Source organism: Phyllobates terribilis, unplaced genomic scaffold (assembly GCF_046119375.1).
Source record: "Phyllobates terribilis strain yellow unplaced genomic scaffold, ASM4611937v1 Scaffold_4__5_contigs__length_816908805, whole genome shotgun sequence".
Taxonomy (NCBI): Eukaryota; Metazoa; Chordata; class Amphibia; order Anura; family Dendrobatidae; genus Phyllobates; species Phyllobates terribilis.
Window position 1 is genome coordinate 229,177,888 of NW_027362764.1, and position 26,147 is coordinate 229,204,034.

General features: G+C 40.1%; 1 protein-coding gene across 11 annotated transcripts in view; it reads right to left on the minus strand.

Moving 5' to 3' along the window:
- Positions 1-1,275: 1,275 nt before the first annotated feature.
- TRAK1 (trafficking kinesin protein 1) overlaps positions 1,276-26,147 on the minus strand; it is a 140,614-nt gene continuing 115,742 nt past the window's right edge. For 4 of the 11 annotated variants that reach the window (XM_073678140.1, XM_073678136.1, XM_073678134.1 and 1 more), the window contains 3 exons: positions 18,406-18,735; positions 7,187-7,289; positions 1,276-3,128 (listed from right to left, as the gene is read on the minus strand). In XM_073678140.1, the coding sequence (XP_073534241.1) occupies positions 2,351-3,128; positions 7,187-7,289; positions 18,406-18,735 (1,211 nt within the window). In that variant the 3' untranslated portion in view covers positions 1,276-2,350. Of the gene's footprint in view, positions 3,129-7,186; positions 7,290-16,936; positions 18,736-26,147 lie in introns of those variants that run through there. The other 7 variants (XM_073678143.1, XM_073678139.1, XM_073678138.1 and 4 more) reach the window with 3 other exon arrangements.

Sequence of the window (26,147 nt, forward strand, 5' to 3'; positions counted from 1 at the left end):
GTTAGTTCTTAAGCTCATAGTAAAGAAAAAAAAAATGGTCCCAGATATCACCTTTAAGTCAAACATAGAATAACAGAGATACATAGTTCGCAAAGTTTATTATTTGAGAAGGAAAATGTAATGACCTTTTCATTGGTTACATCCAATAACTCAGGGAGCACAACAGGAGCTTCATAATGATTCATACAGTCAAAGATTCATTGGACTAATTTCTTCCTAAAGATACATTCTGATAAAAAATATAGTTGAGATTATTTGCTTTGCAATAGCCACAAATTACCAAAATCAAAGGAGTCCATAATACGAAGAAACAAGTGGAGTACTCCCATTATGCTCACTCGTTGCTGAGTAACTTCTTAAATGACAGTATCCTCTGATGACACTTTGCCAGAGTAAAATGTCCAGGCCTTAACTTCTTGCTCAACATGTTTATAGCGATGGTTTGGATCCATATATCTCATGCTGTAGGCCGAGTGGTTACAAGTGATTATCAGGTATAATGATTGAGAAAATTTAAATTGTCCCAAATTGTCCTAGCATCAGCAATACAAAGATGTTAAATATCACACAGAACAGCACCTGAAAGAAATCACATTGAGCTTGAGAGGCCATAAGTATTAGGTATATGGATGAACTAAAGGCAGCATTGTATACAGCAGTGTCCCTTCAAAGACATTTGGTTTATACGGTTGCATTCCCTTAACTAGATTTCCCCATCTGTTGGCTTTAACCTGCATTTAGCACTTATCAGAAAAACTGCACATTATGTGGATGGTGCTATTTTTCTGCACAGTTTTCCTTAGGTATAACTTTTATGTAAAGAAGAAACATGTGCAAATAAAAAAAAAAATATTAAAACTGCAGTTATTCAGATGGATATAATAAGCTATGTAGGCAACAAGATGGACAATGTGAGGGACAATAAGAACAGAACATATCAGGTGAAATGTCAAACAAAACAAGTAAAAAAAAGACTAAATATAAAAATAAATGAATTTGAAATGATTGGCTGAACATATTATGGCTGTAATGTCCCCATTCGCATCATAAAATACTTTAAAACTCAGTTGACCTAAGCAACAACAAAAAAAATGTAATAGTGCTGTAACCTTAATAAACATAAAACACTAGCTCCTTCATTAGCCTACAACCTTCCTTTTCAAGTACAGTATATAGCAGTATTATTTTCAATAGCATGGTTCTCTTCTGTGTTCATTTTGTGAGCTGTAAATCCCTTTTTTACTCTAAATCTGAAATGGGTCCCAGTGCTTGGTGAAAAAAAAAAAAAATCTAATTAGGGTGACAACAAAGTAAGATTTAAAAAAATAAAATAACTCAAAACTGTAGAAAGGCCAAGTGGCTATATACAATACTCCCCAAACTACTGGGCAACATAGGCTCTGACTGTACTAAAACATTCTTAGAAGTTTCGGTCACTGATGGTAACATTTTGCAGCACTTGCCATCAAAACAACAGAAACCTCAACTAGTCCCACGTGATACCTCTATGAATCAATAAGGTCCATCAGTAGCCATTTATATCTGTTGTTCAACAGATCTATCACAGCCACACAACATCTGTCTTAAAGAAATGAATGAACAAAACCTTTACCTTGTTATGTTGCTAACTTTTAATACTAGGAGCCTTTTTTGTCAAATAATTCTTTATCTAATCAAAGGGCCGCCTCCATAGTCTTTGCAAAAGTTAAAATGCATGAAATGAACCGAGCTGAAAGTAGTGCATACAGTAATTACCTATGTGTTTCTTCTCATTATAGTTGAGACCACTGCTCTTCAGCCTTAGTAAGGATATATCATTTATCAGTCTTGTAAAGAGCATTTGCATGTATTGCATTGAACAACACAGTGACAACATATTCAAGTGCCTTAAGGATACGTCACACCTTCCTAGGCTAGAACTTCCTTATAATTGAAATTAAAAACCTTGGTCGGTATTTAAGTACTCAAACTAAATTTGCATTCGCCCGTCCCAACAGTCCTTTAGGTTCAGTGCATACAATATCCCACCTTCCCCATTAATTTAATGTACATCATCAATATCTACAATATTACAGCAAACTCGGTAAATCACCATTTCCAATCCGTAAAATAATTTTCATTACAGTAGGATATGTATCTACAAATTTATAGAAGGTACACTCTCCACTTCTGATCTAGGCACAATGTTGATTTGTCAGTACAAGGTAAAAGAAGGACGGGAAAGGAGGGATCCAAAAAAAGTCTTGGCTTTATAGACGAGCTCTAGGTGCAGAATGTTCAGTAGATAAAATGCAGGGCTAAAGCAAACAGCCTCTGACCTGGTGAACTAGTCATCAGTAGATGATGTTCTTCATCGTAAACTAGTCTGTTTGGGTAATTTAGTCCCCATTAGTATACCTGGTGTCAGTGTTGATGGTGCTTTCATCTGCATGCTGGATCCTACCATAGCTGGATAGCTTCGATTTCTTCGAATTCCCGCGTTTAGCTGAATTCCACCTATAGCACTTGTTACAGCAGGCAGACCTTCCTGGAGAAGAGCACCAGGACCAAATGCCGCCCGCACCGGTCCCTGGGCACCACACAGAATAGGACTTGCACATGCAGAAGATGCTTGTACTGGTCCTGAGACTTTGGCAATTCCAAATTTCTTCACCTTGTCCACTAAGTTTAGATTGGACACTGAAACGTCAGTTTGGCATTCGCTGCTTCTTAAATTCTTCTTTTCTCTCACCTCCTTCAGAATGGAGCTGGCAGGTTTAGAAGCCAGGAAATTGTCATATGGTGGGCTGGTACATTTGAAGTCTACAGAAGGAGGAGAAGAACTTGGTGTCTGCATAGGCGAATTTGGAGGAGTGGAAGGTATGACAGTCATTTTTGGAAGAGATTGATTAATGATGGAAGTCTTCCCAACTCTGTCCCAACTCTGTGGGTTGTACATAGCTGCTGAAATACCCCTTTCCTTCAGGAGCTTTACCAATCCAAGAGATGTGCTCATAGTAGTTGTAGATTCTCTCAGATTAGTGAAAGACTCCGCCAAGCTGAGGCGTCTAGGTGTGCATGGGGTGCTTCCTGGCGTCGATTTTAGATTGCTGAAGATGCCACAAGCTGGAGTGGGTGCGGAGTTAAGGCTGCAGGACACAAAGAGAAGGTAAAGGATTACAGAGGCCAAAAAGGTAAACCCCCCCCCCCCCCAGAACTAGAAAACAGTAAAGGTCATACATTTATTTATTTTTTTCGAAGCATACCGTTAGTGCATGCAGTCCACATGCATACTAAAATACTTTGTGTCTGTGAAACAATCCAACTTTCACTTATTTAATCTCACGTTAAAATTCTCAATTGTTTCATGTCGACACAATATACATTTATAAATCTCTTACTGCTGCAGTAGGTCACAAAATATACTCTAGGAGTTCGTCCACATTGGAATGATGTTGGGAAAATGCAGCGGATTAACTGCAAACATATCCATTTGCAGTTCTGCTTTGAAAATCTTTATCACAGATCAGTTTCCTCTGTGAAATTGCTTCTCAGAATATGAAGATTTCAAAAATACTTTTTGCCAGATCTGTAATATGCATTTTCACAAGTAAATGCACAACGGAAAATCCACTGTGTATCAGTCCAGTGTGGGCGAACACGAAGAAGGCTTTATTGACATTACCGTTTGGGTGGGTTTTTTATTGTTAAGATTTTCCATTGGGCTTTCTGGCATATCTGAATAAAACTAGTGGCTTGTAGCTTTAATTTTAGGGTGAAAAATACTGGAATCCTGACAAATTATTTAATTGAGCTCATCAGTATATATATGGATTCTTGACATAATGTTAGTGGCCATGTCGCAATGAGTGCAATACTGGTCTGTGTGTAGCCCTAAAAAGCTCATTCAGATGTCCATGATTTTTATCGTATGTAAAAAAAAAAAAACGGACCACTGTTTATCAGTGTTTTGAACCCGATGTTAATTATTGATGGTCATGTAAAAAAAAAATAAATTGCAAATCATCTGCTATCCATTGCAATATTAATCATGGATTGCACACTGATGTCATCGGTGTGCTGTCCATGATTTTCACAGACCTATAGACCTGTATGGTAATTTATATCGTAACGCCAATCAAAAATGGACATGCCTTTGTGACGTTTGAACAGCTTCATAGGATTATAACCATGGAATGCACAAGGACTAAGTCTGAATGAGGCTTTACGGAGATAGCTGCCAGCAACGGCTAAAGTTTGCATAGGATTTTTCGCCCTATTTTTTCTACCCCAAAATATTGTACTACTATAGTAACATCCTCCTTTATCACTTAGTTTGCAACATTGTAAAAGATAACTAAAATAGCTTATTCCTTCGAAAATCACATGTCAATTTTCATATATTTTAGCTTACGAAGTTTGAAAGGGGCAGTAGTAATAGTCATAATCAAATAGTTTAATTTTTGAGAATGCAGATATGCCATTTTTCTGTACTGTATTCTGAAATGTCATTGGTGAGCGCAGATCCAACTTCTATAAAGCGGTTAGTTACAGATACTTTTACTATAAAGCAATACCAACAGGAACAAATACAAGACAAAAAACTTTCAAAGACTTTACACTAAGTGCACAGAAGAATGCTTAACAGAATAGTACAAATCACTTTTCATTCATAAAATATTACTTGGAAATCTGAACATGTCTGCGCAAATACGACAAAACTGCACATTTAACCGATTATTTTGATATATAAATATACAAGACAACATGCTGGTGAGCCAGATAAGTCTTCTCTGTATTTCATTAGAATGATAGCACCTATCATATTCATATAGTTATATGGATTTTAGAGGCGTTCGGTTGACAGATCTGTGACTGTCTGGGTTAGCTGGGATGACGGGGGCACACACACATCTCAACCTCAGTGACCTTGCACCTGACATACTGCTCACCCCCTGCCATGCTTGTCATACAGTCTGCCCTATAGCTCCTCTCAGCAAAACCTGGTATAAAGTGCTTTCTTCATCTTCAGCAAAAGACCTGTGAAGAACCACGTGCGGGTAAGTGATCAGCAATTAACTATATAAATTTTGTCATCATAAATTTTATATAAAAGCTAAATTTAGCCCGTCACAGAGTACAGCAACCGGACACGGGTCTAAATCCATGTACCCTAATTAAGGAAAACTGATCCAACAAATTATAGAAAAAAGGCTGTGATGGGAATACCCCTAATAGGGGTATTCCCATCTCCAAGATACTTCCTAATATGTAGTAGGTGTAATAATAATAATAATAATATTAACAAATATCTTCAGTTAAAAATGTAGTATAGTTCTCCTGATAAACCATCTCTCTTACCCCATGTGCAGGCATTGCAGTAGCTTAGATATCCATGGTTACGACCACTAACAGCTAACTATCACTATATGAGTCGTTGTAACCAGGGCTGTGGAGTCGGAGTCCATTTTGGTTGAGCTGGAGTCGGTATAAAATGGACCAACTCAGACTCCTAAAATATATAATAAATTGGGTACAGTAGTTCAATGCAGTTTGTGGGGAATATTTTTTCATAAGAATTTGGGAAAGTTATGAAATGTCCTATAAATGTTTGTCCTATTCCTGATCTAAGGGTCTAGACTTTTAGCTGAGATGAATCTGTGCTACAGTAAATTTATCACTTAAACATGAGCCATGTATGAGGGAGTCGGAGTCATGGTAATTGAGGAGTCAGAGGTTTGGCTTACCGACTCCACAGCCCTGGTTGTAACTTTGGATACCCAAGCAATGCCCTGCATGTGGCGTAAGCGACATCGCAAATCAGAAGAACTAAACTACATTTCTAATTGAAGGTATTTGCTAATATTATTATCATTATTACTACACCTACAACATATTGGAATAGGATATTGGAGATGGGAATACCCCTTTAAGTTCTATCATGCCAGTAGTATCTACATCACTATTCTTGCTTTCAAAAACACCAAAAACCCAACGGACCACAAGTTCCCCAGTAAATGGCCGTCATCCAATCCTCTACAGTCAACCGGCCTAAGCTGATAATGCATAAAAGCATCAAATAATGACCATTTTACTTAGGGCCCTAATAATTGGCTGTCTAGAGTAGTAAAGAGGTCATTGTCAATATATTGGGTGATCTAAGGCAGTGAAAGGGTTAACGTCAGGATCTCTGGGAAAATGTAATGGTTAATTTCAGAATGCCCAGTCTAGGACAGTGAAGGAAATAATATCAGCCTACCTGGTGTAATAATAAAGTGAACTGGTTTATGTTCAGATCCATGGTGTTTTAGGGCAGTGAAATGGTTTATGTTAGATTCCCTGGTGGTGTAGGGTAGTGAAGTGGTTAATGGCAAGATGTCTGGGGTCCTAAGGCAGTGAAGTGGTTAATGCCAGGACCCCTGGTGAAGTGATTTATGTAAAGATTGCCAACGCTCTAGGGCAGTAGAGGGATTTAGGTCTGTATTCCTGGTGGTGTTAGGGCAGTAAACAAGTTAATATTTGATACCTGGTGGTGACTAGTGTGTTCCTCCTCTCTCTATGTTTTAGCATTGCCTAGGTTGTAATACAAGACTGATTCTTCAGTTTCCAATGCTCTGCCTGCACTGATCATACAGGTGAAGGGAGGTAATAAAGAGGATAGGGCGGCTATAACTATACAGCTGCTCTGTCCTCCCCACGATCAGGCAGAGGATTTCAGGAATGCTCTGCCTGCTCATGAAGGGTAGAGCTCGGGGAGAGTCTAGGTGAAGACTTTATCGGAGTGGAGGGAGTTTTAAGAACAGTGGTCACAAGAGTCAGGTGATTTCCAGATGTAAACCATTGGACTGCAGAAATCAATAAACTAACAAATGTTTGAAATGTTGCAGGGTATTTTATCAATAAAAAAACAAAAAAAACACACTTGAGGTATGTGCAGACGGTCAGGAACCGCTACGGGTTTGACGTTGCGTGTTTATGCAGCGTCAAAACCGCAGCAGCCAGTTACAGCATAATGGATGGGATTTCTAGAAATCCCATGTCCACTATGCATCTCTGTGCACCTGCGGATCACCCGCGGAAAACCTGCGGAAACTGACATGAGCGCGTCTTTCAGATCCGCAGCATGTCTGAAGCGGGTCCTGATCGTGGGAACGTGCCCTTAAAACTAAAGCAGTAAATAATACCAAAGGCTAAATAAATATCTGACCTCGGAGTGACTCGCGTAAGTTCATCAGACGGGTGCAGAATCCGACATGTGGTGAAGGTAAAGGTGGAATTGGTCTGAGACAAGCATTTTCCAGGATGATGCACTGTAGATAATAGAATAAACAAAAATCCATTATTATGCCTTTAATAAATAACATGCCATTCGTTCAAACGCCTGGTTTGATTTTTCTTCATACAGTATAAATACACCATAACATTACATTTGTACGCCTTAGGAACTATTTTTATAAGGCTCTATACCATCTGTCACCTTCTTTTTGCTGATCTACTAAATTTATATAGCAAGAACTAGGGGACAGAGACAGGTGAGACTAATAAAGTTGCTTCACTTTTAAAATAATGTGTGACATGGTGTATTTACAATTTAATGTACATATTTTGCTCCACTCCTTCACTCCTGAAAAATATATATATGTATATATTTATTTTTTTTAATATATATACACTGCTCAAAAAAATAAAGGGAACACTTAAGAATATAACTCCAAGTAAATTAAACTTCTGTGAAATCAAACTGTCCACTTAGGAAGCAACACTGATTGACAATCAATTTCACATGCTGTTGTGCAAATGGAATAGACAATAGATGGAAATTATTGGCAATTATCAAGACACACTCAATAAAGTAGTGGTTCTGCAGGTGGGGACCACAGACCACATCTCAGTACCAATGCTTTCTGGCTGATGTTTTGGCCACTTTTGAATGTTGGTTGTGCTTTCACACTCGTGGTAGCATGAGACGGACTCTACAACCCACAGAAGTTGCTCAGGTAGTGCAGCTCATCCAGGATGGCACATCATTGCGAGCTGTGGCAAGAAGGTTTGCTGTGTCTGTCAAAGTAGCGTCCAGAGGCTGGAGGCGCTACCAGGAGACAGGCCAGTACACCAGGAGACGTGGAGGGGGCCGTAGGAGGGCAACAACCCAGCAGCAGGACCTCTACCTCCGCCTTTGTGCAAGGAGGAACAGGAGGAGCACTGCCAGAGCCCTGCAAAATGACCACCAGCAGGCCACAAATGTGCATGTGTCTGCACAAACTGTTAGAAACCGACTCCATGAGGGCCCGGCATCCACAGATGAGGGTTGTGCTCACAGCCCAACACCATGCAGTACACTTGGCATTTGCCACAGAACACCAGGATAGGCAAAGTCGCCACTGGCGCCCTGTGCTCTTCACAGATGAAAGCAGGTTCACACTAAGCACATGTGACAGACATGACAGAGTCTGGAGACACGGTGGAGAGCGATCTGCTGCCTGCAACATCCTTCAGCGTGACCGGTTTGGCAGTGGGTCAGTAATGGTGTGGGGTGGCACTTCTTTGGAGGGCTGCACAGCCCTCCATCTGCTCGCCAGAGGTAGCCTGACTGCCATTAGGTACTGAGATAAGATCCTCAGACCCCTTGTGAGACCATATGCTGGTGCAGTTGGCCCTGGGTTCCTCCTAATGCAGGACAATGCTAGACCTTATGTGGCCGGAGTGTGTCAGCAGCTCCTGCAAGATCCCCAGACCTGAATCCGATTGAGCACATCTGGGACATCATGTCTCGCTCCATCCACCAACGTCACGTTGCATCACAGACTGTCCAGGAGTTGACGGATGCTTTAGTCCAGGTCTGGGAGAAGATCCCACAGGAGACCATCCGCAACCTCATCAGGAGCATGCCCAGGCGTTGTAGGGAGGTCATACAGGCACGTGGAGGCCACACACAATACGAGCCTCATTTTGACTTGTTTTAAGGGCATTACATCAAAGTTGGATCAGCTTGTAGTGTTTTTTTCCACTTTAATTTTGGGGGTGACTCCAAATTCAGGCCTCTATTGGTTAATAAATTTGATTTCCATTGATAATTTGTGTGTGATTTTGCTGTCAGCACATTCAACTTTGTACAGAACAAAGTATTCAATGACAATATTTCATTAATTTCTAGGATGTGTTATTTGAGGGTTCCCTTTATTTTTTTGAGCAGTATATTATATATATATATATATATATATATATATATATATATATATATATCACTCACACTAAAAATCACACATACACACATGCATATCACATAGAAAGTTGAGACACTCCCAAAGCCTAATGCAGGGGGAAAACCCATTTTCTAGAACAGATTATTCCACTATGGAGATTACTGAGGATTTTTGTAAATGGAGAGGATGTGAAATTAGTATGGAAAAGAGATCATATTCTTCCCAGAGTTACTTGAACATAAATTTAAGAGCCATATACTACATAGATATATACTGTATCTTGCATAGCTCTGGAAAGAAAGGAAAAGAAATGTATGAGGTTTCCAATAAGAGTCTCTTTATTCTGCAGATCATTGATCATGTAAAATCATTAATGAGACATAGAGGCTGCTAAAAGAAGAGTCAGGCAAAGTTCTAAGAGCAGAAAAGAGGACCAATATAATGTTCCCTGGTTCCCGGAAAGCGACAGTGGAGAGGGTAGTTATATTAAAATAGCTTGTATACCAGACCTTGGTATCCTTCCCGATATTCAGGGCTGTAGGAGATAATGTCACATAACTATATCTACAGGATCAGAGTAACAAATTACTGACAATCTAATAATTTTGCAGACTTGCTTTACTATTTTAAAATTGGAATTTGCAAGATGGCTGATAAATCTTTTTCTTTTTTTGACTACTCCTGGACAATTCTTGAATTTAATCTTGATTTAATGGTTTGGTTTTGCTAAATAAAATGTGATCATTATACAGTACATTAAATACTTATAACTGCCATCATAACTAAAGTGAAACACAAAATAAAGGATTTAAAAAAAGAACAGGCCCTCTGTGCAATCTTGGCATGGCCAGAAAGATCAGTGCATATTCCCACCTGTCAATGCCAAAGTTGACAATCAAGGAAGAGGCGGGCGGAGATGGATGCAAAACAAGAAGATGCACTGAACTACTCAGCAACGCCAACAGATGCCATCAATGGGGAGATCACTGTGCAACAATTAGTACAACCCTCACTAAGTAGGTGCTGTATATTAAATATATGCAATAACCACCCCACTAATGGAGACTACAGGCAAGCAGAGGTTTACAAAATTTGTTAACAAATAAAGCTGCACTCTAACGCTATAGCATGCAAACATGAAATATATGAAATTGGAATTGCATTACTGCTCTAGAAAATCAGAAAAAATACAAACAGGAAAATTGGAAGAAAATGAAGATACTTAGCACATGAATTGGCCAATTTATGCACCAAGTATCTTCATATTTTCTAGAGCAGTAATGCAATTTCATATATTTCATGTTTGCATCCTATAGCACTACAGAGTGCAGCTTTGTTAGTTATATATGGAGATGGCTACTCTTAGTATGCACCTGTACACACCTGTTTTCTGTTTGGAAGTGACGGTCAGTCTTTGATACAGGTGATCTTATTAGAAAGTCAGAACATTAGAGATGACATCTGGTTAATATATCCATTTTCTACATTGCCCTCTTTGCCTTTACAAACTAAGCAGCTTATTTCTATATTTTCAGAGTAAACCCAAGCAAAGAATAGAGAAAAACAATGGTGGTACTATATAAATATCTACTAAAGCTTTGCTTGTATTTTTTGAATTTATATAAAAATTAATTTCAGATAATTTATTAACAGAAGCTCTATGGAAGATAATACCAGAGCAGGGAAGTCATAAGAGGTCAAATCTCCAGCAGGTGCCCTGTGGCAGGTCAGCAGGTACCCTATATATAGTGCCCTATATTCACAGGAGAAGGAAAAGGAATTTAGTTTTACTGTTACCCTGATCTTTAATTCATCAGCAAAAAGATGACACTCAAAATAGTACATCACATAACTGATGAAAATACAATAATATAGTGACTCTCAAGGTTTCCAATTCAGGTGCCAACCAATCAAATTTTAACAAAATTAGCAAATAAATGTTAGAAACCAATTAAGCATCTGATGGCTAAAGTAGATTATTGGATTTAGGGAAAAATAACAATGGTTACATTTTAATATTACATTTTATTTCTTAAAAGTTGGAAAATTTTGGTGTCATGCATGCAAATGAGGGAGTCAGGGGCGCCAGTAGTAGGAGTCTCCTGGTCCTACTTGACATCATAAGTAGTTATCCCTGTGCCACTTCCCATGTAGATGGCCTATATTCTATGCATAACAAGCAGGGAAGGGATTGCGAGTCACCTGCCGTCATAGTTATCTAAAAAGGAAAAAAGGTACTTTAGCTATTCAGTGGGGAAAATAAGTATTTGATACACAGCCGATTTTGCAAGTTTTCCCATCTACAAAGAATGGAGAGGTCTGTAATTTTATCATAGGTGCACTTCAACTGTGAGAGACAGAATCTAACCCCCCCCCACCCCATAAAATCATATTGTATGATTTTTAAATAATTAAATTGCATTTTATTGCATGAAATAAGTATTTGATCCCCTACCAACCAGCAAGAATTCTGGCTCTCACAGACTTGTTAGTTTTTCTTTAAGAAGCCCTCCTACCATGTACTCATTACCTGTATTAATTGCACCTTTTTTAAATCGTTACCTGCATAAAAGACACCTGTCCACACACTCAATCAATCACACTCCAACCTCTCCACCGTGGTCAAGACCAAAGAGCTGTCTAAGGACACCAGGGATAAAATTGTAGACCTGCACAAGGCTGGGATGGGCTACAAGACAATAGGTAAGACGGCAACAACTATTGGCACAATTATTAGAAAATGTAAGAAACACGATGACTGTCAGTCTTCCTCGGTATGGGGCTCCATGCAAGATCTCGCCTCATGAATCTGAGAAAGGTCAGAAATCAGCCCGGAACTACATGGGAGGACCAGGTCAATGACCTGAAGAGAGCTGGGACCACAGTCTCAAACATTACCGTTAGTAACATACTACGTCGTCATGGATTAAAATCCTGCAGGGCACGCACGGTCCCCCCTGCTCACACCAGCACATGTCCAGGCCCGTTTGAAGTTCGCCAATGACCATCTGGATGATCAAGAGGAGGCATGGGAGAAAGTAATGTGGTCAGGTGAGCCCAAAATAGAACTTTTTGGCATCAACGCCACTCGCAGTGTTTGGAGGAAGAAGAAGGATGAGTACAACCCCAAGAACACCATCCCAACCATGAAGCATGGTGGGGGAAACATATTTTGGGCGGGGCTTTTCTGCAAAGGGGACAGGACGACTGCACTGTATTGAAAGGAGGATGGATGGGGTCATGTATTGCGAGATTTATCTCAAGATTCTCTCTCTCACAGTTGAAGTGTACCTACGATAAAAATTCCAGACATCTACATTCTTTGTAGGTGGGAAAACTTGCAAAATCGGCAGTGTATCAAATATTTATTTTTACCACTGTATAGTATTCATAGCCTCTGCACAATAAAGTATGGGTACAAAGGGGTAACAATGGTGTACGCCCATGATATTAATGATACAGAAGCTTCTATACCACTTTATAGGGAAACGGTGACCAGGTCAAATGTGGTCAGTTTTTGCTCTTAATTTATTCTCATTGCTCCCGAGTATTAAATTTTTTTTTTTATTAATTTGACATACGGTTCTAGAGATATGGAATTTGCAATTAAATGCCAATTTTTATAGTCTTTACCAAGGGGGCATTGCTCACAGGGTAATGATGCAGAACAGTCTAAAGACACACCCCAGAGATTCCTGTGAGACACGCTCCCTTGTAAAGACCACAAAAAATAGCACTAAATAAAATCCATCTCTGAAACTGTAGGGTGGATTTTAAGAAACAAAATGAAGTCATCAGGTCATCAGCTGGTCACTTTTGAACTACAAACAGGTCATTTTGGAGTACGTGCTTTGGTTCTGTCAAAAATTTTCTTGATAAACTAATGACAGAATAGCCATAGCTTAGAGCTCCAGCCAGCAATCAGCACAAGATGTAGGTGGTAGTTTGTCCCACATTGCTCAAGATCAATCGGCTGTCTGTGTAATGTATTAATGTGCTTGGTCCTCCAAAGCAAGAGATAAGGATGTATACTTACAAAGCAATGTCCAATTTCAGGTTGTCATTTTTTAAGGGACCATTCAAAAGCAGATGTGCGAATAGAATAAGCTTTATTTAGGTCCCCAGGGTCTCATTTAGAGCTGTAGCAATGGTTCAGAAAAAGAATAGTTATTCCTAAAGGAGTTCTTCATTAATAGAAAAAAGAAAGAAAATGTAATTACAAATAAATTCCTAAATTTAAATGTGCTGGTCTTATCTAAGGAGGCAATAACTACAGTACTATAAAATGGCAGAAGTGTGGGAACGCTGACAAAAACCTGTCCTACAACTTTAATACCACAGATGTCTTTGAGCTTGTGCAGTAGGAAGCTCTGTCACTTCCCTTCATTAGTAAGACATGTTTCCAGTGGATATAATGATCTAAAAAGAGGCTGCTCACACTGTTGTTCACTCTGTCTATCTGATCTAATACTGAAGATACCAGGGGTGCTGAGGATAAAGAGGCTGCTCACACCGCTGTCCACCCAGTCTCTCTGATCTAATACTGGAGATACCAGGGGTGCTGAGGATAAAGAGGCTGCTCACACCGCTGTCCACCCAGTCTCTCTGATCTAATACTGCAGATACCAGGGGTGCTGAGGATAAAGAGGCTGCTCACACCGCTGTCCACCCAGTCTCTCTGATCTAATACTGCAGATACCAGGGGTGCTGAGGATAAAGAGGCTGCTCACACCGCTGTCCACCCAGTCTCTCTGATCTAATACTGCAGATACCAGGGGTGCTGAGGATAAAGAGGCTGCTCACACCGCTGTCCACCCAGTCTCTCTGATCTAATACTGGAGATACCAGGGGTGCTGAGGATAAAGAGGCTGCTCACACCGCTGTCCACCCAGTCTCTCTGATCTAATACTGGAGATACCAGGGGTGCTGAGGATAAAGAGGCTGCTCACACCGCTGTCCACCCAGTCTCTCTGATCTAATACTGCAGATACCAGGGGTGCTGAGGATAAAGAGGCTGCTCACACCGCTGTCCACCCAGTCTCTCTGATCTAATACTGCAGATACCAGGGGTGCTGAGGATAAAGAGGCTGCTCACACCGCTGTCCACCCAGTCTCTCTGATCTAATACTGCAGATACCAGGGGTGCTGAGGATAAAGAGGCTGCTCACACTGTTGTTCACTCTGTCTATCTGATCTAATACTGAAGATACCAGGGGTGCTGAGGTAAAAAGAAGCTGCTCACACGGCTGTCCATCCTGTCTGTTTAACACCGGAGATACTAGGGGTGCTGAGGTGAGAAGACACCGCTCACACTGCTCTCCCCCCTGTTTATCTAGTCTAATACTGGAGATACCAGGGGTGATGAGGTAAGAAGAGGCTAAATCACATTGCTGTCTACCCTGTCTGATTTAACACTGGAGAAACCAGGGGTGCTGAGGATAAAGAGGCTGCTCACACCGCTGTCCACCCAGTCTCTCTGATCTAATACTGGAGATACCAGGGGTGCTGAGGATAAAGAGGCTGCTCACACCGCTGTCCACCCAGTCTCTCTGATCTAATACTGGAGATACCAGGGGTGCTGAGGATAAAGAGGCTGCTCACACCGCTGTCCACCCAGTCTCTCTGATCTAATACTGGAGATACCAGGGGTGCTGAGGATAAAGAGGCTGCTCACACCGCTGTCCACCCAGTCTCTCTGATCTAATACTGCAGATACCAGGGGTGCTGAGGATAAAGAGGCTGCTCACACCGCTGTCCACCCAGTCTCTCTGATCTAATACTGCAGATACCAGGGGTGCTGAGGATAAAGAGGCTGCTCACACCGCTGTTCACCCAGTCTCTCTGATCTAATACTGCAGATACCAGGGGTGCTGAGGATAAAGAGGCTGCTCACACCGCTGTCCACCCAGTCTCTCTGATCTAATACTGCAGATACCAGGGGTGCTGAGGATAAAGAGGCTGCTCACACCGCTGTCCACCCAGTCTCTCTGATCTAATACTGCAGATACCAGGGGTGCTGAGGATAAAGAGGCTGCTCACACCGCTGTCCACCCAGTCTCTCTGATCTAATACTGCAGATACCAGGGATGCTGAGGATAAAGAGGCTGCTCACACCGCTGTCCACCCTGTCTCTCTGATCTAATACTGCAGATACCAGGGGTGCTGAGGATAAAGAGGCTGCTCACACCGCTGTCCACCCAGTCTCTCTGATCTAATACTGCAGATACCAGGGGTGCTGAGGATAAAGAGGCTGCTCAAACTGCTGTCCACCCAGTCTGTCTGAACCAATAACAGGAGATACCAAGGGCGCTGAAGTAAGTAGAGGCTGCTTACACTGCGGTCCACCCTGTGTTTTTGAATTCTAAGCAGCTGCTGTGATCTGGAGATGCCCTATACCATGTTCTATTGAGCAATCTCCAGGACACAGGAGTGGAGCTTCTTCTGCACACGCTCATAGACTCTTTCTTATTACTTTCTAGGACAGGTTTTGGTCAGTGTATTATGATGAAGGCCCTTTTAATGTAGTATAGTCACAATCTCCCTAGACAAAACTAGTGTCATTTGCTAATTAATAGTGTTGATCGAGTATGTATCATTAACCCTTTCCAGTGAGCACGCTCGGGTGCTCGCCGAGTATTTTGGCGTGCTCGGCGTTTCAGTCATTGTCGCCGCGCCTGCAAGTGTCACGGCTGTTAGACAGCTGTGACAAATACAGAAATGGCCTGTCAGACAGCTGTGGCACATGCAGAGATTGCCTGTCTGACAGGCAATCTCTGCATTTGTCACAGCTCTCTAACAGCCGTGACACTTGCAGGCGTGGCGACAATGAATGAACCGCCGAGCACACCAAAATACTTGGCGAGTACCCGAGCATGCTCGCCAGAAAGGGTTAATGATACATACTCGATCAACGCTACTAATTAACAATATTTATTTAAAATTACATTTTGTTTCTTTTTCCTATTTCCAAAGAAACAATTTAGGCTCTAAGTATAAAGGGTAAAGACTGGCGAGAGATCCAAGGGTGACTTAAATAATGTTCACTGTATAAGTGCATCTGAAGCGCGCATAGAAAACAATTACTCGGGGAATAATCGCCATATTCACCAACGTGTCTGTGGAGAACAACAGACAACATTATGGGAGCTTTAAATGCAGTCCTATGAAAAGCCTCACTTTACATTCAATTTCCTGTTTGACTTGTTTGCAGCAGATAAAGGACCAGGCATACGAGGGTGAAGTTGGGAGAGCACTTTTAGCAGTTTAAGTATCGCAATATATTGTAAAAAAAAAAAAAAAAGGGTGACAGTGGATGCTTTGCCACCTCTCTATGAAAACAGGAGGTATAGAACATAAAAACTGCTTCACAGGCAGATTCATTATGTGGACAGTAAATGGCAACATGTCCTTGCTCCACATTTTGTTTTCCTGCATGCCAACCTAAGTGTACATATATAGGACAGTACAAGTATATGGAGCTATATTAAAATACACAATGTACCATAGATAGAAGAGAGGAGGAGGGTAAGGGACCAAACTACCACTCTTTTACCCATCATTGCCTTTCTGATTAGATTGGCTTTACATGGTACTGAGAAAAATGTCAGAGGAAAATAGAAGCAATTTAGAAGATTTTTAACTTCGTGCAAAAAAACAAAGCAAACTATTGGGCTAATACCATAAAAACTACTACTGCAAGAAAATGGAGTATTCCTAGTTACCACTGCTAATATTAATGATAATAAAAAGAAGTGTTTAGTATTCCAAAATCCCATTTAATCCAAAAATACAGCGTTAGCCCTGCAAAATTGTACATAAGAATTTTCAGCAAATCTGTACAAATACAATATTTTTCATTAGTGCAAAAATATTTATTGAGCAGTGCAAAATAATGTCCACAATGGATCATCTGTTACTTACACATATTTACAATATTTTTTTTGGTATAAAATATTTGGTACGGTGCAAGAATGTAAAATAAATGTGGCAGGTAAGTAATGCACATAATGTATGTGCAATTCTGTGATAAAAAGCAACAAGCAAGATCTTGCCGCATAAATTAGATAGGCAAAAAAGAATGTAAATTGCAGGCTAGATGCCAACATGCACAAAGGGGTCGGCTTCCCACAAGTGGCGGAGCATGCAGTCTACTTCACATGAAATGAATGGTAGATGCAGAGATAGCCAATCTCAAGATGCCACTTACAGATTACCTAAGGCCTAGGGCACACTGCATATTTGCCTACTGTCAGGTGTATATGCCACCTTGTGGCCACAGTCTGGAAGGATGCCATGGCATCTGTTTATCACTGGGACTCATTGTAAAAAATGTTGCATACAGTACACTATATTTTTTGTGGCAGCCCTCCGTATAAGAAATTCTGGTCTGCTGTGCTTTCTTATACAGTCAAATAAATGGTAAATAGATTCATACCGGCCAAACGGAGACCAAAAGAATGTTCTCGTAAATCAGGGCCTAATAAAACACCAAAAAATGATACTGGCTGCAATTTTTTTTTCTTCCAAAACATAAATATAAATTGTGTGCTAAATCCTGGGCTACATAGCACCATGTAATGATCAGTGCTTAATTTGCATTGTGCAATACCAAATGGGTGTAACACATAATGAGACACTACTACTCCTGAGCAACTGTGGCATGTCAACTGCAGCTAAAGGGGTTCTCGTGGAATTTAAAAAAAGACTAAAAGAAATAAGTGATTTTCTAATTAAAGGGCATTTAGGAATTTACATAGAATAACAGTCTTTTATTTCTTTTTTTTCTATTCCAGGAGAACCCCTTAAATTACTTTCTACAGACGTGATAGTCATGTGACTTAAAAAGTCATAGTGTAGCCCAGGCCTAATGTGAGATTAAAAAAAAAAAAAATAAATAAAAACAAAACTGGATGACAGATTACTTGAACATGTACATGTTCACATAAAACATTCCAAGTGCTAATATAAAGATAAATGGTGTAGAGCACATTCAATGTTCACCAGCCTCTTTCTTTTAGCAGCCTTTACATCTAATAAATGTGGTTCTTGCAAAGTATGCAAAACTGGAGGAGATCCGCTAAGAAGAGATTTGTACATTGCTCAGATCACTTATTATGTGAAGTTAAACATTTGCGGATGTGCTGTGGTGTGGAGGTGAAAATGGCCCAATACTCAATATCCTGTAAAGATGTCCATTTTACAGGACGTAAGGAGGATCCCTCACCAGACCCCTCATCATCGTCTGTCGCGGGCTCTTGCAAGTCCTCTGGGGCAGCCTGAGAATGGCTTGGACAATTCTTGCTGTCAGACACAGTCACTTGTGCTTGAGACCTCTCACCTGAGGTCTCTGAATGATGGACGGGACTGGAGGTAGATAAGCTCTTGAAAGGAATGTCACCTGTCTCGTCTTCTTCAAAGTCTGTGAAGCTGTACACGTCCTCCTGGTCAAGGTCTAAGGTACGGAAGCCCTTGGTAACCACTCCAGGCCTAGGGTCCAGGATTCCTCCTAGGTGAGGCTGTGCCAATTGCTGCCATTGATGTAAAGTTGCTGAACCTGGAACAGACAAAAACAAAATGATATTGAGTTAAAGTGATACAAGCTCATATTCTAATAGTAGTAGCTGACAAATCTGCTTCACAGATGGTATCTGATGTGGGCTACCAAATGTATTTTTCAAGATTCAGCAAATCTGAAACTGGACTTTGTAATTTTGGAACCCAAAGAGTATTTATTTCAACATTTTCAAACTAAAAATAGAAGTTATAGGTAATTTTTTAGAAAGCAACACTATTTTGCATAATTATAAAATTGTACTTTTTGTTTTTTTAAAATGTATTCATTCCAGGCTACTCAATTGTTTAACCACCTTAAAATTATTAGGTTACTTAGTTGTTAGAAGATAGTAGATGAGTGGACTTGTACATATGTATAGAGAGAAATATTTGTGACAACCAGAGACATTAAAAATGCAATATTGAGTAATAACTACAACATTTTTTGGATATGCTGCATAACTTAAAGAGGTTGTCCACTATTTTATCACTGATGACCTATCCATAGGATAGGTCATCAATGTCTGACCAGTCCGACACCGAATTGCTCATTTTGTCTTTCTACTCAATTAATTCTTCCTGTTTCTACATAGAGAGGAGAAAACAGAAGTCTCATATCCCTGCATTTTTTATCCCCCTCTTTAACTCCTGACCCAGCTGCTCCTCCCCCCTGTCAGAGACTTTTGCAGTGACTTATGAGTCAAAGGGAAAATTGACCTCCTGATTCTACATAGAGCTTAGAAGGATTCAGCTAGTCAGTTTTTAATCATGTGATATCATAGACCTAATGGAAAACAGAAGAATTAACTGGGTAGAAAGGCAAAATGAGCAATTGTACGTACACAGTGCCATATAATATGATGACTGCAATATATTATACAATACAATCTTTGATGAGACGAGTGCTTCTTTAATGAGAAAAAAAAAATTCACTGGCGAACAAAATTTTGGAGCAGTATTATCACCAACTTTTTGGTAGACTCCTTTAAAGTATAGATTGAAACTCTGAGAATTGAAGGGTACTCAGAGTTGCTTCCCACTGACAGCAAGAAGTCAGATTATTTGTAGTCTACTGACAAGAAGTCTTGAGGAGTAAGTGTAAGTTCTAGACAGCAAATCGCAACAAGAAGAAAACTCATTTTCTCTTTTTTAGTTTTTTTTCCCCAGAGAAAATCATAGGTTGGATTCATTTCAAAATATTCTATAACAAGAAGCTTGGAGATGTGGGAGTACACAGACACAAAGCTGTGCTCCTGACCCTTTATCAGAGACCCTTCAGATATTGAAAAACTACAACTCCCAGCCTGAAGCTGTCAGGGTGAGAATTTTAGTTAAGCTGCCCTGGCTGGAGATACAAGATTCACTTACTGGTATAAATGTACAGAATATTACACTTTTGGGATAAACAAAGAGTACAATACATTTTCCGGATCCTCCAATACCCATTTGTCATATGCGAGGTAATAAAACTTTTATGAAGGAACAAATACCACTGTGGAAATAAAATGGAGTACGCAAAGTAGAGAAAAGCCAATAGATCAGGTACCATTTAATGGTGTTAGGAGAAAAGGAAGTTTCAGCAATCGTCTTTAAAGATAAAAAATCTGAACTCTTTATATCATAAGATTAAAATCAAATACGGAAAAAAAAACATCCAAGTAGAAAAACAGGTAGCCTTATGATCAAACGCGTTTCAAACAGATATCACTATCCTTTAATGAGGACACATCCTCTCGAGATTTCTGTATTCCACAGAAAAAGGTAATTCTTGTGCATCTTTAAATTAAAGGAAGTCAGTCACTCCCAAAATGCATTTTAAATGTACTATATGGTGTTGTAGGGAACTTGGCCCCTATAACAACCATACTAGCACTGAACCTATTACTGCTAAAGTGCCTGAAAAAATAACTTAATTCATCTGCAAATGAGGAGGCTTCGGTGCACCCTTGGTGTGGCCAAGGGTTGGGTGCAGTGTTTTGACTACTCATCTGCAAATTAAGTTAATTTTTTCAGGCACAGTACCAGTAACAGGTACATATGGTCAACAGAATATAATTTATATAATGGCTAAACTGTTGTGTGCTGAAAAATGCTTTCCTTAGGTGGAGTTCACATCTGCAGCTGAGTCTCCATCACAGATCAAATCATATTTGATGAGTGGAATAGCAGGTTCAATCTTTTTGGTTTCTTGAATGAACAGAAAACTGAGAACTAACATTATAGATGTGAGATGTATGTAAGAAGTAAAGACACTCACCTCCGACTTCACTTTAAAATTATACAGAGAAAGGAAAAGTATAAAAGATGGATTCTTGCTGTTGGCGAACGCCGCAGGCTTTTCTTCTTACATGCACCTGATATTGATGTGATGCCTATGAGCTCACAGTGTATACAGTGCTTTCAGGCAATAGTCCCAATTGGACAATCCTATGAACTGGAGTGCTTGTTGGAAATTGCCCAGAGACCTTCATGATTTCTGACAACATAGATGTGAAATCAGAATGGCAGTCTGAGTTTTAAAGGGAACCTGACAGGTCCCTCATGCCCTCCACCACACCAGCATTTGTATATTCCTTTATAAACACCTTACCTAACTAGCTCTTTATCCTGGGTGACACGAACAGATATTTTTTTTTTAAAAAAAAGTATTTTTACAGTCCGTTTTCAATATGCAAAATAACCTTTTGACTAGTTGATGGGGCATTTGTTTCCCCAGACTAGTGGTCCCACTCAATGTTATTAAGCCCCTATCACACATGTGTGATACGCTTCCCAGGTTCAGAGGCGCATTGTGCATATCCAGAAGAAAAGAAGAAGTCTGATGTCAAGGCAGGAGCCGAAGATCAAGCTTCTTTGCTTCCGGACAAGTGCACTGGGTCCCCTGAAGCCATCAAGCATACCCCCGGCTTCAGATGGGCAATAAAATGTAGGCAAGAAAGTTACACACATGTGCAAAATTTGTAGAGAGCAGATGATGGCGCCGTGTTGTGCAAATCATGTCATCACGCCCACAGGGGAGTGATAATGTAATGAGTGGGACAACTAGTCTGGGAAAACCAAAGACACATTGAATAGTCAAAAGATTAATTTGCATATTTAAAATGGCCTGTAAAGAGACCTTTTTAAACATCTGTTTATGTATCAAACAGTATAAAGGGCTGGATAGGCAGGGTGTTTATAAAGAAATATACACATGCTAGCGAGACTGAGGGCATGGGAGACCTGTCAGGTTCCCTTTAAATGTGCTTTACACGAGCTACAGAACTTATTCACACATTGTAATATGATGCATGCCAAATACAAACTTCGCTCTACTACATGAATAACTCCTGTCTTGTCAGCACTTATGGTCTATGGAGGTCATCCCTTGGGAAGACCACATTGTAGCGGTGTTAGTTTACAAAGGAACAGTCATGTTATGCCTACAATGATAAGGCGTATAGTATTTTGAAATAGATGATAACACCGTCACTTGGCTAATAAAGAAATGCTTAAGCCAGTTTCACAAGTCCGATGTTCTGGCCAGTATGGCCTGCGAGGCCCGGACTAGCTGGGGGTCTCCTGACCTGACTGCGGCTCTCCCTAACACAACAATCAGCCTCACAGGCATACATAAGACTGTCGATTTCAGGTCAAGAGAGCGGCCGTCAGTATGGACATCAGTGTCCATGAATGTTGGACGTGTGAAACCGGACTTGCTCTAACGCTTGAGTGAACAGGACACATTTTTCAAATCTAATGTGTCACTTTATGTGGCAATAATATCTCAACAAGTCTCAGTGATTTTGAGATTGTTTTTTCGTGGCACATACTTTAAATGGTAAATTTTGGTCGACATGTTTTGCATTTATAAAAATTCCAGAAATTTGAAAAAATTAAAAAAATTACCAATTAACCCATCAGGTGCTTCCCCTGACTAAGGCTGTTATTTGGCTGTGAATTGCCATGGCAAACATGAGGACCACACAATCATGATCTCAGGGTGCCAATTGGGTTAAATAGGGAGCCCCCACACAGTGTTACCCACCTATAAGCCGTAGTCACTATGGACAGCAGCATACAAAGGATTAAAAGACTGGTCGGTGCCAACAGTGATCATGGCTGATGCAGCAGGGTGTCAGCTATAGTGTACAGGTGACAGCTGCAGCATCTTCACCACTAAAGAGAGGCCATGCTCTTATAGATCTGATCAGTAAAAAGAAGTATTGGTGGTCACTAAGGGGCTAGCTATTCTAGGACAACCATGTTAACAAGCTATACGCACCTAATACAAGTGTACCCCTCCAATGTGACGGAGAAATGATAACCATCTCAAAAGCAAATTCTAATAACACCGGGATCTATGTACAGTGAGTTACCTATAGCAATAAAAAGCTTGAATGGAAAGATATGACAAAGCAAATCATTCCATTCTAAGTGGCGGTAAATATTTGATGGTACACATACCCACAGGTTACATCACAAACCCTTCATGCTTTTGTCTGACCCATGAGCATGGTCAAACTGATAGCATTATTAAAAAAAAAAAAGACATAAAAGGGATGAAAAGGAATGAAAAATCAGCAGAGAGCATAAAAACTAAGAAGGAATCAATATATTGTACATGAAAAGTGGAACATAATAAAATATTAATATCTATACGATGATTTTTTACCCATTCAAATGAATGAACTGCAAAAAAAGCATCTTTTATAGCCAATACTCCAGTACTGCAGCAGATTTTTCTGCTGCAAACACTGAATGTGTGCAAAACCCTAGTGCATTCAGTGTGCCGCTTCATTTGTTTGTGTGCGATTACAGTCACAGCAGCCTGCACCTGTTCACATTGACTCATTTTGGCAAGGGGAGCATGACCGTGTCTTTTTTCTACCCTATCTAGATTTGAGCGCCCCGTTTTGTTTGTAGCCATATAGATATTTTTTCTGGAAGCCATTAAAATATACAAAGCCTATTATTGGAAGTCAGAATTAAATGCATATGGATATGAAATGAGTATTATAAATAAATAAATAAAAACAGCATAGAAAAAAAGATTGAAGCAAAAGGGATAGATAAAATATAATGGAGATTTTATTGAAAGCTCAGAAGAGATACAAATAGCAAAAGGCATTACAGGATGACCAACGCAAAAGGAAGAGTGATGGAAACAGAACATATAAAGTAAAGAATACAGATCAATTAAATCTGCAAACACATTCCAACTGCCGGCTACATTTCCTATTCTATTATTCAAATAAATAATTACCCATAATAGTCATATATAAAATAAATGAAGCACAAGTGAAAAGTTACTTTCAGAAATTCTATAAAATTTTTCATCCACCACGCCAAAGTTATAAATATCACCATCTACAGTCTAATAACCTCCCATCCCAACAAGTGCAACGCACTTTAAAGGGGTTGTCCAGATTTTAAAGAAAGTTACCTGAAAGCAGGAAATGTTATGAAATAAAAATTAAATTAGCAATACTCATTAAATAGTTTGCCACCCAGCTCTGCCAACCTACTAATTATCCAGCAGCGATGCGATGTTATGTCCTGTGACTGCTGCAGCCCATCACTGGCCTCAGTGGTCACATACCATACAGCAGTCATGTGACTGAGGGCTTAAGCCAAGGAGACTAGTAGGACAGCAGTGGGGTTAAGAGTATTGGTTATTTTTTTTTTTTAAGCTACAACATTACATGCTTTGGGGTACCTTACTTAAAATTCTAGACATCCCTTGCAATAATAAATCCTGGACACTTAAATTTGGGGAAAAAAAAATATTCTATATATATGCATACATATATATATATATTTAATACACACAGGGTTCACTGCAGTTAACCGTCTGATTACTTGCCTTGTCAGGTATGCAACGTTCATGTACTTTGCAACTACATATTTACATGTTGCAAGGGAAGAGGGATGAAAAATAGTGCAAGCGAACAAGGGAGAAGCTCATTCAAGCTTTTAGGTTATTAAAAAAAAGGGACAAAGTGATTGGGAAATTGTACTACTCATCCATTGCTTTAGTTCAGTTACATCTTCCCAAGGATAACCCGTGCAAGCAGGATAATGTCATTCCATGCTCATAATTTATTTAGCGAAGGGGCTACACTATATATACAGATTGTGTTTCGATACATTTCACCCACAATGGAAACTGAAAGCAAAGAAACTTAAAAGTAACATTTTTTTTTAAAGTTTAAAGAAATACAATTTATGATTAGTTACGTTTGTAATGGGTCCGCCCCATGTTCTCTATTGCTCCACTGAAATCAAGGCTGCACTCAATATGGCTTAGACATGTGCAAATCTCCAAACTATGTGGCAATAAAATATGGTGCTACTGTAGAAGGTTACAAGATTGGTGGGATTGCCTAGGATAAAGTGACGAAAATATTGTCAGAATGATCTTCCGACATCTTTCTAATCTTTCTGAAAACTGTAATTAAATGGGTTGTGCCACCATAAAGAACACATTTAACTAAGTAGAATAGGTGGCTATAAATGGTTTCGTAATTTACAGTTAATAAAAAGAATGCTCGATTCAAAAAATAAGCTTTCATCTGCTGAAGTATGCCCTCTGGCGATATTCCATTCTGTCCGACCAGTTTCTGTCATCATAAGAGTTCCCCCAACTCCCCACCCCCCAGTGTGCATAACGTATGCTCACTGCGCTCACCTCACACAGGTCTGACAGCGAGCGCAGAGAGCCGATTGCTGAGAAGCACAGGAAGCCTGTCAGTGATTCTCCCCCTGCGCTCACACGGGTCTGACCTCTGGGTGAGATCATTCAGCTTCACAGACCTGTGTGAGCACGGGAAGGGTCTGTCTGCAATCGCACTCACACAGCTCTGACCGCGCGCATGTGAAGCAGAACAATCTCACCCAGATGTCAGACCCGTGTGAGAGCCGGGGGAAGAATCACTGACCGGCTTCCCGTGCTTCTCAGCAATCGGCTCCCTGCGCTCACTGTCAGATCTGTGTAAGGTGAGCGAAAGGAGCAAACGTTGTGCGCACTGGGGGTGGGGAGTTGGGGGAACTCTTTTTATGACAGGAACTGGGCACGCTCGGTCAGCTGATCGGCCACTGGGAGGACGGAATGGGATAACGCCAGGGGCATACTTCAGAAGGTGAAAGGTTGTTATTTTTGGGAATGGAGCATAATTTTTTTAATAACTTTAAATTACAAAACCATTTATTTTTATTTTTTTCTGCTTAGTTAAATATATTCTTTATGGTGGCACAACCCCTTAAAGGGTTGGCCAACAATTATAATACATCACCAATCCGACGGATAAGTGATCAGTTGGTTTCAGAGCTGGGATGCACTTATCACCGGACTGCGGACCCTGGTCGTGGTCAAATGGAGTGGTGGTCTTGCATGAGCGCTTCTGTACTTCTCCATCTATTCTCTATGGGACT